At 31.8% G+C, this 15,653-nt stretch overlaps 2 protein-coding genes across 2 annotated transcripts; both read left to right on the forward strand.

The window, feature by feature from the left end:
• The first annotated feature begins 1,706 nt into the window (after positions 1-1,706).
• Positions 1,707-9,195, forward strand: LOC111002840. The gene is made up of 4 exons (XM_022273098.2): positions 1,707-1,855; positions 6,325-6,445; positions 7,542-7,641; positions 8,343-9,195. The coding sequence occupies exons 1-4, from the start codon at positions 1,814-1,816 to the stop codon at positions 8,458-8,460; spliced, it is 381 nt and encodes a 126-aa protein (XP_022128790.1). The 5' UTR covers positions 1,707-1,813; the 3' UTR covers positions 8,461-9,195.
• Positions 9,196-9,770: 575 nt separating this feature from the next.
• On the forward strand, positions 9,771-13,772 carry LOC111002808. Its single transcript, XM_022273046.2, has 2 exons — positions 9,771-11,265; positions 13,570-13,772. The coding sequence occupies exons 1-2, from the start codon at positions 9,771-9,773 to the stop codon at positions 13,770-13,772; spliced, it is 1,698 nt and encodes a 565-aa protein (XP_022128738.2).
• Positions 13,773-15,653: the final 1,881 nt, after the last annotated feature.

The raw sequence follows: 15,653 nt of genomic DNA on the forward strand, positions 1-15,653 counted from the left end.
AATATTATTCTGATTAAATTTAAAAAACTGCATAAAGCGACATCTAGTGGAACATGGCTAAGCTACGTTAAATGATGGAACAAAAATGTGATATAATATCGCGGTAACAAAATATTTCAGTAACGTTTCATGGAACTAATAGATAGCGTCCAATTAAAAACCTTTACATTAAAAAAATCCTTTTTATTTTTCCCGAGATTTAATTGTTTTTTTTAACATAGTGTGGAAGTATTATGAGTTTTAGTGAGATAATTTAATGGTGTTGAGTAATATTTACTGAGTTTATTTCTTAAGTTTGTTTCGTAAGTAGGCGTGTAAGATTATTTCATCAGAATCATAACGGACGTTGTTTTAGTTAATTATCGCATCAATTAGTTGCTTACTAATTAGTTGACGTCTTCTTTAAGTGGAGATCTAGAACATTTGATAGAGGTCGCGAAGGACGAATCATTTTACATAAAATGATTGTTAATTTTACACGAAAAAAATTGTTTATGTTATTCTGTAGAGGGAGGAACTTTTGCTTTTCTTCCAGCCTCATGGAGGCCTTCGAAAATTCTAACCATTGACTAGCCGACCTGAAGGCCCCACCGCCCCGGTTCCTCATATCGAGAGGTGGAAATTTTTACGTGCCAAACATTTTTAAGGTATGTATTATGTTATCAGCATATGGTTTACTTTACGAAATTTTGGTTAGACTACTTTTCTATAAAAAGGGTGCAGTTGTTTGGGTCCCTTCTAGTGACGTCACCTTAATATGTCCATGATTTAGTCCTATCGTAGATTATATCTTAGCTTTTTTTTATTCAATTTATTTGCATTTGTTTATTAAATATATTAACCGACTATTTGGTGAACTCTTGTATTCTTTAAATATTCTGATGTTATAAGTAAATAATGTTTTAAAAACATAAAGTTAAAATACAGTTTGGGTGAACCAAGCATAAGTGTTTATTATACAACTTAAAATATATTTCTCTACAACGAACACGAAATGTTAAAGAAAAATCATCAAATTTATGTCATCTAGGTGACAAAGTATCTGAAATACGTAAAACATAAAACAATGTAATGCAGTCTTCGGGTTAAACAAAACGTCTTTACAAAATGATATACAAATACAACAAATTTGTGGTTCGCCATTTACAACCGCTGAATAAATTTGTATGATGTTTGTATTCCTGGATTTGTCATTATCTGGAATAGGATATGTATTAATTTATGATCATGATCAATAATCATCAAGCATTTATTTGTTATAAATGGTATATGGCTCAAGTAATGTTGTCGGTGTTTTCCTGTAAAGTTAAATGGTGAATGTGTTTATAATGCTTCCCCGATAAAGAAATTTAAAAAAAGAAAGTGCGTGCGTACATAGTACACATATTATCAGAAGTGAAACTTCTTTGCAAATTCATTAATTAAACCAATAGCGTGTATTTTTATAGATCTCTCTTTCTCACTCCCTCTCAACCGGTCTCAATCGCTCTCTCCCTTTTCTTTGACAAAAACGCTGCACATCTTCGTGACGTTCCGTAAAAAAATTACCCTCATGCGCCTAAAGAAGTTACACCATTAAAAAAATATTTAAAAGATATTATAAAGAATAAATCTGGTCATTCATCGACTGTTCGGGGGAGGTCAGCTAGTATCGAAAAAATATTATCTTTTTTATTATTAAAACTTAGTCATCCAACTATGATCTCACCGTATCGTCATTGAGTCGACCGATCGCGATTCGCGGCGTAGCGTCTGGTCCTTGCTAGTACTCAGTTGTAACCTCGCGTAAATTGTAACCAGACGTATAGTGAAAATGGCTGTCAGCAGATTATCTATCATTAAATTCTTGGAGTTGGTGCGTAATATTTTCTAATAACATTTAAACTAGGCGTGACCAAAAACTGTGTAGTTTATTAGATATGTAAAGCGTCATACTAATATAGGCTTAAAAATACTTAGTTGGCTGCTTCAAAGTAGTCAGATAATATTACAAAATAGATAGCTACTAGGATTATAATTTCTATCGGTATCGTCCCCGTTTAGACGCAAAAGGCCCATCCACTTTCAAAACTGGATTTTGTATGCTCCTTCCGGTGAATGAGTCGTAACTGCGTAAATAGGTACCTGTTTGTGCACTTGTTAGTAAATATTTAAGTAAATGCAGCGTTTTAACGATTTCACTTTCAACATTTTTATATAGTTGAAAGAGGTTTTATGCAATTTTTTAAAATCATAATTTGAGGTTAAGAAAAAAAAATTTTAGCTATGGCCAGATTTAGTCTACATAAGCATGTTTTATATCTACATCTGTACAAATACGATTAAATTATAGGGGTTTTGAAGCGTAGCACGTATTGAATAAAAAAAAATTCGGTTTGTTTTGAAATTAGTAGGTACCTATAACTATTACTTTAAGTTATGAAATAAATAAATTATATCATAAAAATAATGAAACTCAAATCTAGTTAAATGTTTTTTTGTGAAGTTTGACATATTTGGTAGCACTCACGACTTGAAATATTTTTTTTGAAAGGGAAGGTGTTTTTATAGCGTGAACGAATATCTAGATTATAAGTTTGACATAGATTATAAGTTTAAATGCCTAACTTAACTTGCCTATTATTGATTAATGAGAAGACATACATGCCTATTTATATGTGGCGGATTTTTGTAATTTATGTGACAAATTGTACCAGTATTCTAGCAAATAAACGATTTGATTTGCATAAAATACCGACCCAATTCGAATAAGTGGTGATAAAATAAAGAGACTAAAACAAAATATCTTTAGCAATGGGAGGTCAATATACCGGACAGACAGAGTTACTATTTACAACATTGATTTGTTTTTATTCTTACGATAATATTGCTTTATTGTTTTAAATCACGTTTCTTAAGGACGTTGACTTAAAAATTACTCCATTAATTATGTTGTGGACTTGTTTACTACATTTTAATGGGCTTGATAATAATCATTCAACAAATAACAGAAACTTCAACGATTTAGTAATACCAATCGAGTTTTATATACCTACAGCAAATGACAAAATTATATATAAAAATGTATGTTATATTTACTTCCAAATGTTGAACTAAAAGCATAGTATGTAACCCGTTAATCTGTGGATGTGCGATGCCCCAGTCAACTGTCATAATATGATCAATTTACAGATGATGTCATACTTGCCTTTGAAGATGTATTCCTGAAAGCTTAGAATAAGATATCTTCTTTTTCGTTTGCAGTAACATCATTAATCAATGGGTTGGATAAACAATACTAATCTTAATATGTATAAATCTCCTGTCACGATGTTTGTCCGCGATGGACTCCGTGTGTAGTTTGATCTAAAAGATAGGATAGCTTTCATTTCAATTTATACAGCAATATTATTTTATTGCAAATATTTGTTTATTATATTTTGATACAATTCTAACAGGTGGTGCTGTGTTAAAAGTCCCAACGTTTCATATAAGTACCCCTATCGTTTCCTTTGAATTGTTTACTACTATGTAATATAACAAAAACCTTAGCCACAGCAACGCTTGGCCGAGTTTGCTAATTTCTTAATATTTTTTTACATGCGTACATAATGTGATCAAAATTCTGATCCCACTTAAAAAACTTATTTTGTCAGGAATCTAACATAGAGCCTCTACTTAATACACCATGTGCGATGCTATTCTTTAATTAATTTACAGTACATTTCCACTTATCGCTGCAATAAATCTTTATCTGTTTATGGTTCGACTCAATGTCTTTCGAAATATACCTATTTATAGGAAGTACATCGTACTGGATTGAGGCCATGGTCACGTGGATTTTAATTTGTAAGCTAAAATCAGAAGATAACATAAATTGTAGTAATATTTAGGAATAAGATGACAATTTGACATATATTATACTTAACCGTTTCTTTTTTAAATATGATATGAATAAGGAATTTAAACTTGGATTACTAAAATTTTTGAGCCAACCGCATGTTTTTTATTGTATTTTTGTAATATTATCATTTAAAGATAAATAACATTTACATCCTGTCATCCTTTTCATTAGTTTTTGAAATAACTTTTATTAAAAGAAACTTAAAATTAAAAATAACCTTTATTTTGGAGGGTTACAACTACAAAGTTTGTGTTGACAATGACAAACTTATAGATTGTTATGGGAATTTTTATTTTTATTTCAAATAACAATTTACGGCTTTAGTTTTATTTATGGAAAATTTACATATAATCTATGGCAAGTAAAATTACATACTCGATTTATCTTAAATTTCGTTAAGAAGTACATAAATTGACAGTAGAATTTTAACCCGAGAAACTTAAAACGCGTGTTTATCACAAATCCCACGCACGCAATCGATTGTTAAATCTCGGGGTCAACCTTGAGTTTACTTTAGTGGCCGTAATGCTGGATAAAAATACATCATGATGTAGTTTCCTTGTTATCATCAACGTTACTGGATTTACGTGGGTTTTTAGAAGACCTCTACATTAATATCCTTCAATACTTCGGGATAGCAATGAATATATGTATTTATAATTACAATAGTTAGTTATTACGTTGTAACATTGAATTACCAAGAGTAATAGTATGAGTAGACTGATAAAAGAATATCTAAACTTGTCGACACTCTACACTAAAATCTTAAATAATATAAACTTAAATTTTTTGAGAAGTGTAAGCCTTCGCGTGCGACTGTAAGCCATGGAATCTTAATGTGCATGATATAATATGTACATTGACCTACGACTTTAAAGTAATGCTACAAGGTTTAAGTTTCTACGTATAGTCATGATCTATATAGCTTACGTTTAATTACATGATTCACTTTATGCAATCGTGTTCTCTAAATCTGTATACAAATTAAAATAAATATAAAATTATGATTATCATTGTATAATTCAATATAACATCACTAGAATTAACACATTAACAACATATCCTTATAATTGATTCACGTCCTCTATTAGTTTACAATGGACAAACAATTATCTTGTAAACTGACGAAATGAATGAAATCATCGCTACAACTATGAAATATGTAGGTCTTATCTTTTCTAGTTATCTATAAATGCGTTACTCATCTAGTTATTTTTTTAATTTGAAATTTTGAATAGGATAAATAATAGTGTATGTGGAGTAAAATTTATATGACAATAAAGTTTTTATCCGAGATGCCCTGATTGAAGAAATGTTTTCTTTATTTGTGGCAAGCAACCTATCGCATGCGCGCCGCTTATAGAATTCATAGATTTTGGCGCCAAGTTTTCGCTTTAGACTAGATACGTAACATCTTATTAGCTTAATAATGTCTCATGGTGAATGAGAAGAAAAAATAATTTTGTCTAATATTTTTGTGCCGGCCGGCGAGAGGATTTTGTATTGAGACAATTAGGGTTACGAAAAACCTATGGAGTTTGTGTGTGAAATCAGTCATAATCAATTTTTTAATATCAAATAAAGTAGGGCTAACAACTACACATACCTACTAAGCTTGGTATAATATAAGTGGATTCTAATATACAGACAAATCAATTCATAAAATGTTTCCGTTATTTTCAGACATGTATAAACAGATAATGTAAACATTAATAAAAATATCTGTAATGTTCTATTTGTAAAACGTTTATTTTTTATAAAAACGGAAGTCAGTAATAAAAAAAACCTTTAAAATTCGCGTACAAGAATATAAAAGCCGTATCATAAGCAATTAAATCTAGTACCTTGTTCTGGCTATTTATTCGAGGTCTAAACAGCCTCGTGACCCGCATTAAGTAATCACTATATGACATCATCTTTCCTTACCCGATTGGACCTTCGCGGTTGTACTCATTGAGAACATATATAGCACATTACGTAATTGTTTTGAGTCACTAACTCGGGAAGGTTGACGAACTATCAATTACATTATTATTTTTCATCAAAGCATTATAGGCGTGTAAAAAGGTGTGTTTAGTATATACAATATTTTTTATTTTTTTATTTTTGACTTGAACATTTATAACTTAAGGAATCCGCCAAAACGCTAGATGGCATTGCACCTTTGTTGTACCATGCTTGTAAACACGTAAACAAAAGTGTGCAAAAGTTACGTGTTTACATTTAATTGTGATTGACAATTAAATAATTAAAATTACACATACTAGGTATATGTTATTCAAAGTGTCCAATTAAATTAAATACAGTATTCATGCTGCTGTCATGTTCGTATATAATTATTGTCGTCTTGTATCCTGATAAATAAATAAATAATATAATTTCCAAAAAAAATTTTTTTTAGAGGTACATAGTTCTATTTAATTCGTATTCAACAATTTCAGGCGTTGACGTGCGCATGCGTCGCGCTACACTATCACAGCTACAATGGCGATGCCGACATCGGTATGCTGGTCACCGGTACCTTCATCGGATACCTTATCATCTTTGCTGGTGCTGCTGCAGGTAATTAAAAACAACACCTGCATAAATTATTTACCTGGAACTTTGTTCAATATTTATTTATTTATTAACACTACGTTACATTACAATATACAAATTGAACATACTTAAATGAAAAGGGGAGCAATGGGCAAGTAATATATTGTTGAAACAAATCAGTGCGTGCGTTTCAAAAATCCTGAGATTAATAATTTAACATTTTTTGGCACGGTAAAGGAATACGTTTTGAGGAAACTGCCAAGCCACAAATCGACACTGTGTGTCACTGACAAATGGCTGATCAACATAAGAAAAGATTCAAAAGCAGATGCATAAATCTGACGCTAAACTAAAGACGACTCGTTTAAAAACTAATATTGCATTTTATCATTTTTGTGCATCACATGGACGCTGCAAAGGCTTACAGAATCCTGGAATTCAAATTGCAAATAGGTTGTGGCATCGTGAATATCAGTGCAATCAAAACTTTATATACGTTAAATGCGTTAGTCAGAAGTCGCTGGCAATGTAAATGGTGTCAGCTCTATATGAAGCTAAGTCCGTTTTATGCTAGAATGAATGCAAAATAAACTCACCTGTTCCTACTACTCACCTCTACAAGAGACTATCTTTCATATCCGCTTATTTACCAAATCCTGTTTGTTCTGGGTATGGTAGGTTATGACCAGCCACATGTCAGAAGGGAGCGTACTTATTCACGAAAGTTACGGGTCAAAACCATAAATTATATCCATTTTTTATATATCCACATTGGATATAATGGAGGCTGGAGTTCCAAGCGAAAACCTGAGGCGGAAATCATAACTTTTTTATGTAATAGAAGGCAAATGGGCAGGAGCATCACATGATGATACCGCCGCCCATGGACACACACATCACATTGCCAGAAGGCTCGCTAGTGCGATGCCGGCCTTCAAGAATTGGTACGCTCTTTTCTTGAAGGACCCTAAGTCCTAGGTAGCTAGATGCACATAGTCGTGGTGCGCGGCAAAAAATGTCTTAAAAACAGCTTCGTTGTGGAACGACGGACGTCGAGATTCGGATGGTATTTTGTATTTTGCCTTGACGTCCGATAGTAATAAATATAATATAATTTCAGGATACATAATGCAAACACCGAGTCATAAACGCATTGACATCTTTTACTCACTCGTCGGCGTGTGTTTGTTTGTGGCGAGTGGAGCCCTTATCATTGACAGGTAATAATTTAATTTAAATAAATATTTGGCAAAATTATTTACGTCATGAAAAACGTAAATTTCACAATCACTACTTAAGGCATAATTTTACAGTATTTGCATTTAAACAAAGAGTTCCAAAAAATGCATGCGTTTTGCACGTTTTAAATAAAGAATTGTTTTTTACAGCCAGTATTCGTTATCAAACAATGGTAGAACTCTTTGGTGCATGAAACATTATATTTATCCACATTCCAAATTCAAATCTCTTTTCAATGAAATTTCTGTTAAATCTGAGAGATCTCCTCTGAAAATCGTTTTATAACTTCTATAAAAAAATATTTTTGTGTATTTTACACAAATTTTTGATAAAACACTAAATTTAGTGATAGCAAATTTATTGTTAGCATTCTGTACGAACCCCGGCTGTAAAACAATACATTTTTCTATGTGTGCTATTAACACTTGGTCATTTTAATGATTAATATTAATGGTATTCTCCTGTTTGCCGTGTGTTTGTAAAAATAATTGAACCTCATGATTGATGATAATACAAAAAATTATAGGCTATTTTTAAACGTAATTATACAATACGTTTCTGGATGCCTTAAACGACGGACGCATGTATTTTAAATTTATATAATCAGTTTAAATCTTGATATAAAGATCATATAAAATGCCTAAAATTGCTCACACTAAACCTCCATACTTAATACTTTCAGATATCAGCATTATGGGAGAAGTGAACTGAAAGACAAAAATCTTGCGAAGGCTTCGCTAGCAATCATCAACGGCGCGCTTTTGCTAGTAGACGCCGTGTTGACACAGCGAGGTGGATAGATGGCGCTTTAATAAAAAAATATTATTATAACATAATATTTATAAGTTATTGAGCTAACGACTTATAACCCTTTTATATAAGTAGTAGTAGAGTAATAAGGATTAACGTAAATCCTTAAATGTAAAGGTTTAAAATTTAAAAATCAGTATAATTTGTATAGACTTTCCTCACTGTCTACGAGAAACAGTAAGATTTAAAAAAATACAAACGAATATCTATATTTTTTCTATCGTTAAAACATTAAGTATGCATAGAAATTTGAGATCGTTTTGTGGACCTAGTCGTGTCAAAGTACATTCCACATCTAAAATTTAAAAATAAAATATTTATGAATATCAGAATTCGACGCATTTACCAAAGTAAATTCAAAAATTTAAATGTTTTGAAAACAACTCTCAAACTATTGCCATACAAAAAACAATTCTCATCTACAATGTAATTAAAGTTCATAATTCCCTTTATACCTCAGCTGACACTAATACAAGTAGTGAATGCACGCAAAGATAAAAATTATACTCTCTAAAAATTATATGGCAACATCACTTTTGAGACCTAAGAAAATATATTTCTTTCCCTTTACGGGAATTTTTATTACGAAATACATTTTAAAACCCACCTGCACTATTATTTGTGAATAAAACGTTTTATACTAATTGTTCTTGTCATATTTTTATCAATTTACACTATTTAAATGGCTATGTCCATATTTTTAATAAATGTTTTTGCTATTCCAATGTTTATTATTTTAATAACATACATGAAGCCCATTTAGAATATAGATTTAACATAAATAATATTTTTAAGTAACTAATTTTATTTTGTATTTAAACTTAAGTTATATCTTGAATTAGGTGTGATAACTAAAAATTAAATTAGATAACTAAAATAAAAATTAGTAATGCTACCAAAAAGTACAAAGATTGTTTTTAAAATTCAAAATTTGTATAATATACAAAACTCAAAAAAAAAAACAATATGGATATTTCTAGGTATGACCAAAGAGATTGAATGCGTAGTCGATCAATCTCTCAATTCTAATATTATTTTATTTATTCACACATTACTGACCACTATTACTAGTCACATTATATTTCATCAATCAAGTATGCATTAGAATATAACACTATATTTACATGTTGGTCTATGTGAAAGCTTTTTAATCCTATACTAGTTTCAGTTACGCAAACAATACTCAATATACAGTAAAGTCAGTCTATCGTCAACAGAATTATGTGATAGATGTATAACTCGTGTTGGTAAATTGTCTAAGTTCAGATTCGACTAGTTTCAGGGTTGTGATATTTTCATGATGTTACTTTTACTCGCCTTAATAATTGTTATCAAACATTCTACAAGTGCTGACGTTCATAACACAGCAGCTTTCATAGCCAATAAAGAGTTTTCATCTAATTATCCAACAACAGTTGTATGGTGGGAAACTGCTCCAGAAAATATACATCATTTTACCACAGTATATAAAGGTCTTGTAGTTACACTTTCATTTAAGTATAAAAATGTAAATGAAACAGTGTCAACCAGAGAATTCGTCTATGACCAAACAGTCATATATGTCAAACATGTTGAAGAATTCAGCTTAATTTTAAAAATGTTAAAACTTTCTTTGGAACCCATTCAACTTATTTTGGTGTTAATTGAAGTAAATCACAGTAAGATTACTGAACTTATACAGGTTGCTTGGAAAAATGAGGTCGCTCAAATAATAATTGTTACAACCAATAGAAAAAAAGAAATAAATTTGTACACATTTAATCCATATACACCAGGAGATTGTGGTAACATTACACCTGTCGAAGTTCCAGTACATGTTCCAAGATTCTTTATCAGAAAATTTCTCAACTTCAACAAATGCCCTTTCACACTGTCGGCTCATACGTCGTTGCCGTATATAAAGGTAATTAAAGAAAATGACAAAATAATACTCAGTGGTTTTGAATCAGATGTTATAAATCTAATCGTTGAAAGACTTAATGCTACGTTAATAGTGATATCTAATGAAGAGCAAGAACGAGACAACATCGCAAACGACAGTTTAAAAGTTGGTTTCAGTGATTTAATAAGCAAAGTTGCAGACGTCATGTTACCAGCAGTATTTGTCAATGAAAAACGGTATTCAGTTGCTTTAACTACATACACATATAACGATCTTACTATAGTTTGGATTGCTCCAAAACAACGCGTAATTTATGCTTGGGCGAAATTAATACTTCCATTCATATCAAGAATTACGCCATTAATTATTCTTACCTTCATATCCTTTATAGCCGTTGTTAGACTCATTCTAAGATTTGGTAGATATCACGAGTTAAAAGAAAAAACCGTAATATTTCAAAGTTTTACAATAGGATTGCAAACGAAATTTGAAACCAAATGTTGGCTAAGAAATACTGTATACGTTTTGTGGGTATGGTATTGTTTTCTGATACGTATTGCTTATCAGGGTGATCTAATAAATGGTTTGCACAAAGTTATTCTGGAACCTCCTATTCGGACTGTTAACGATGGCTTGCAAAACCTAAATGAAGTGGTCGCTTCTGCAGCAATACAAGAGCTATATAAGAATACATCACTAGAAGAACAATTTAATGTGTTAGCCAAGCCTAGTGATTCAGAGGTATACCTTAAAAAAATAGTTGATGGGGCAAGAATTTTACTAGCTGAAGATTTTGTTACTGTAAAGAGCCATGGTTATTTGGATAAGGTGCAGTTTTTAGAAGAAAGCGTGATTAGATTACCGGCTTGTTTCTTTGTAAGAGCCCGATGGCCTGGTGTCGATGAATTTCGTCGTAAAATAATAGAATTTCACCAACATGGTTTTTTTGGATATTATTATTATCAATATAAAGCCAGGCACTACAGACGATATGAAAGAAATCATGGATCACATATAAAAGAACAGAGCACAGAACCACTCACCATTGCTTCATTGAGTTCATTGTTTTATGGAATTTTGATGGCGTATTTTGTATGTTTTATTGTATTTTGCATGGAAATTATCTGGTTTAAGACAAAAGCACGAGATAACCTAATTGTAAAAAGACAAAACTTACAAGTAACTTTTATAGAGGAGTGAAATGAGTGAAAGGAATGAAATTATTACACAGGTCTACGTTGAAAACGTTTTTTTAACAATTGTGGGTCAAACACCTTTTATTAGTTGACTTAGATTGTTACAAGCTTTTTTTTATTGTAAATCGACACATTTTCAGGTGCATTCATTAAGATATATTATATAGTCTTAGCTTAAATGTTATAATATATGTACATCTAAAATTTTAACCTATGTTTCCTTTTCACAAGAAATTAGATGACCTGATAAGAAAATAAAAAAGCTAATAATTGAAGTATTCCACAATTTAAAATACGCACATAACATTATATAACGTGATAAAGCATTTTAATATCTATTATCAGCTTCTAATTATGCAACAATGTTTTGATGGGCGCAATTTAAGAATAATGATTGTATGTTATATATATTATATCATTCAGTCTTAGTGTATAAGTTTTAAATTTGTGCGACGTTTTGTTAAACAGAAATATTAAATCCAGTTTATATTTAATAATACAAATGTTGTGATTTTATTATGTGGTTTATATTTTTATAATGTACCCCTAACGAGTCTACGGAGAGAGGCTCAAAGAATACAGGCCGTGCATGGGCACCGTGTGCGCTACCGGCCTTTGAGAATAGGCTGTCCATTTTGTAAAGTTTGGGGATCGTATCTCCCAAAAAAGCCCTCGACAGGAAGTCTATTCCATTCTTACATAATAGGTTTACACGGCTTATTTCTCTTTTCATTTGTTTAATAGAATTCTTATAAAAATGAGCGATGATTCACCGGCTTTATTCATACGTTGTAAAAAACATAAAAAAAACATTTCATAAATTTTAATAATTTGTGTCGGAAATACGTAATTGTTTTTTTTTGTACACCTTTCATCTATTGGGTCTTAGACATAATGTAATAAATATATCAAAATATATAAACATCTTGTAGTACATTAACCTAAAAGCTGTTAGATCTGATCCTTATATTTCTCTTAGTGTACAGCCGGGGTTCGAACGTAAGACATCAGGGATGAGGCCACTAGACCAACACTGCTCCTACCATGTGTAAACTCTAATAAAAAAGGGAAGAAAGAAAATCCATCATATCAGTTATGTAGTAGCATACGCAGAAATCTAATAACTCAACCAGGACACATTTCCATTCAAATGAATTTTGTACCGGTGCCTACTATCTCTGTTACATATCTTTAATAACCATAAATCTACAAATGGAATTTGAAAGCCATGAGTTTCTTTTTCAATTGGAAATAGGTATGACATCTATTTCCAAAATGTTCGTGGTACCAGGTTTATACAACTTGGGCTTCACAATATATTTGAAATATTGTACAGATGGCTATTTTATTATAATTTTTTATTTTTTATTTTATAATATTTTTTTTCAATTTGTCATGTAGCATTGGTTAATAGTTCCGTACAGTTTTCTTGTAAACCAAAATTTGGCCATTAAAAAGAGAAGCGAAGGTTTCTTGCCAGTTCCTATCGCCTTTGTTTTGGGAACTGGTACGCGGGTAACACTGAAAATGTTTAGAACAGGCAATGTTTCTAACATTGCTAATGAAAACTTTTTTGAATTTAAATTTGAGAACTCTTTGGTCACCTAATGTAAATAGCATTCATTTGTCATTTGTATTAGTGAATTGGCGGCTAATCTCAAACTCTTGTTACACGTGAAAATGAACCTAACGCAAGAAAATTTTCGGTCAATGATTTATTATAAGTTTTGTTGTGGGCTTACTCAAGAACAATGCTATGTATGGCTGCGATCAACATTTCTTAATGAAGTCCCATCTCGTGCCACTATTTACAATTGGCTTAACGAGTTTATGCGTGAACGTAGCAATCTCGATGATGATCCGCATGAGAGACATCTTTTAACAGACTACTGAAGATAACATCAGTGCTGTGCGACGCATGATAGAGGAAGATAAGAGAGTGACTTATCAGCAGATACGGGCAAGTCTAGGCATTGGTAAGACTCATGTTCAAAAATATTACACTAACATTTTGGCGTCAGGAAGCTTTAGATGGATTCCCCATACTTTAACCGACGACCAGAAACATTTTCGCATGGGCTGGTATCGCCAAATGTTAGATAAGTTCAACGGCGGTGACTTAAGTCAGGGAAAAAAGATGATATCTTCATCCTCATTCTTGATCAGAAAGGTCAAGGGTGTGCTAGAAAATGGACAGTTACAGACTGTTTGCCAGTTGTCTTGAAAAAAATTCGACAGTAGCGCCACGAAGCAGGATCCTCCTTCACCACGACAATGCTTCGGCGCACTCTGCCAACGGACTGTTGAATATTTGACTGTGGCAGGTGTCGAGATAATGAATCATCCGCCATACAATCCTGACCTGGCACCATGCCTGGTGCCCGGTGGCTTTCATTTATTCCCAAGAACTAGAGATGAAATTCAAAAAGAGCCTTCAAAATGCGGTGAAAGCGTACGAAAATGCCATAGAAGAATGCGCCCACTGCTTTTCTCCGTGGTTCCATCGAATGCGACGATATGTAGGAGAAACGGATATTTAGAAAAACAATAAAAGTATTTGCAATTTCATTTTCTAAACATTTTCAGTGTTACCTAGCCAGTGTATGAATTTTAATGCTTATTTTTTTAATTGACAACAAAAGTGTACGTATACAACAATTACCTACATATGTTTTGATTTGATTTATTTTTTAACACTTCGTTACATTACAATATAAAAATTGAACAACAAATGAAAAGGAGGGCAACTGGCGGCCTTATCGCTTTCAAGCGATTTCTTCCAGGCAACCACTATAACTAAACACGGTAAATTAAATAAACAAAACCTATTAAACCATCTAATCTATTATATAAGCCGTCTTCTAAATATTGATTAATATTATTAAATAAAGCACATTATTAAGAGCTCGCTGCAGCACTGCATACATTCTTGCGTAGTTACAATTAACAATCACAATTAGCGTAGATAAATGTAAGCCGATAACCTGATAGGATCAAAGTTCCCACGGGACGCCCCAAGCATTTTAATTGCCGATCCCCTTGGCTTGACACTGAATGGATTCAGCCATTTACACGAATAGGCTGCACTTTAGGATTCGGTGCATCTGATTATGTTACCGTTAGCTTAATTAAAGTTAAATAATTTATTTATTTATAGCCTTATATCAGAATACAAGATATATTACATTACAACTAGTGTTTTTGTTAATCTACGATAACTGATTCTGTGTGCCCATGGGCAAAGGCCTCCCCCATTTTTCTCCATTTTTCCTTATTGTATATCAATGTCGTCCAGGTCGTTCCAGCCATTTCAACCATTTTGTAGGCCTAAATTGCCTACCTCGTTTTCTTTTATGGCCTCTTGGTTGCCATGCCAATTTTGCTCCATGTATCTGCTCCTCTTATGTATGTTATGTGTGTTAAATAATTTACCACTATTTAAATAAAATTATAATAAATATGTGTAAGTGGTATAACTGATTTTCTGGTAATCTAAAGATAATTGAAGAAAAAATATAGATAGACCGCTTAATTTTAACATTAATGATTTGTTAATTATAGAACGCTCAAAAAAAGGGCGATGAATTATTCATATGTTGTATAAAACAAAAGAACATCAAACAAATAAATAATTAAAATCTTTCATATTTATGTGATAAATAATGAAAATACCTCATTTGTTAGCGCTTAGGCTAAACAATACCATCAAAGGCCGAGCATTCAAGTGAATTGCGCGAGACTCCAATATGGTAATAAATTGTACAGAACAATGGTGGCTGTGAGACCAGTCGGTGTAAATCACACATATAGACAACAGGCAATGTAAAGTGTGGATGTGATGTCTAATCGTTCAGAAACATGCGTGTATTATTCAAAGCTTTGATCACATATAAAGAAATATTTTTTAGGTTCATCATTGCTTATTGTTCAACAAGTTGAACATTCTCTAGAGTATGGATACTTAATGTAAAATTTAATAAAACTAGAATAAAACTAGAATTTAACTAATTAAATATCAAAAGCTTTTAGTTATGCCAACCTGAATATTTCCGAACCAATTCGACTTAGAGTCCTTCAAGAAAGAGCGTACCAATTCTTAAAAGGC

Source organism: Pieris rapae, chromosome 8, assembly GCF_905147795.1.
Source record: "Pieris rapae chromosome 8, ilPieRapa1.1, whole genome shotgun sequence".
Lineage (NCBI taxonomy): Eukaryota > Metazoa > Arthropoda > Insecta > Lepidoptera > Pieridae > Pieris > Pieris rapae.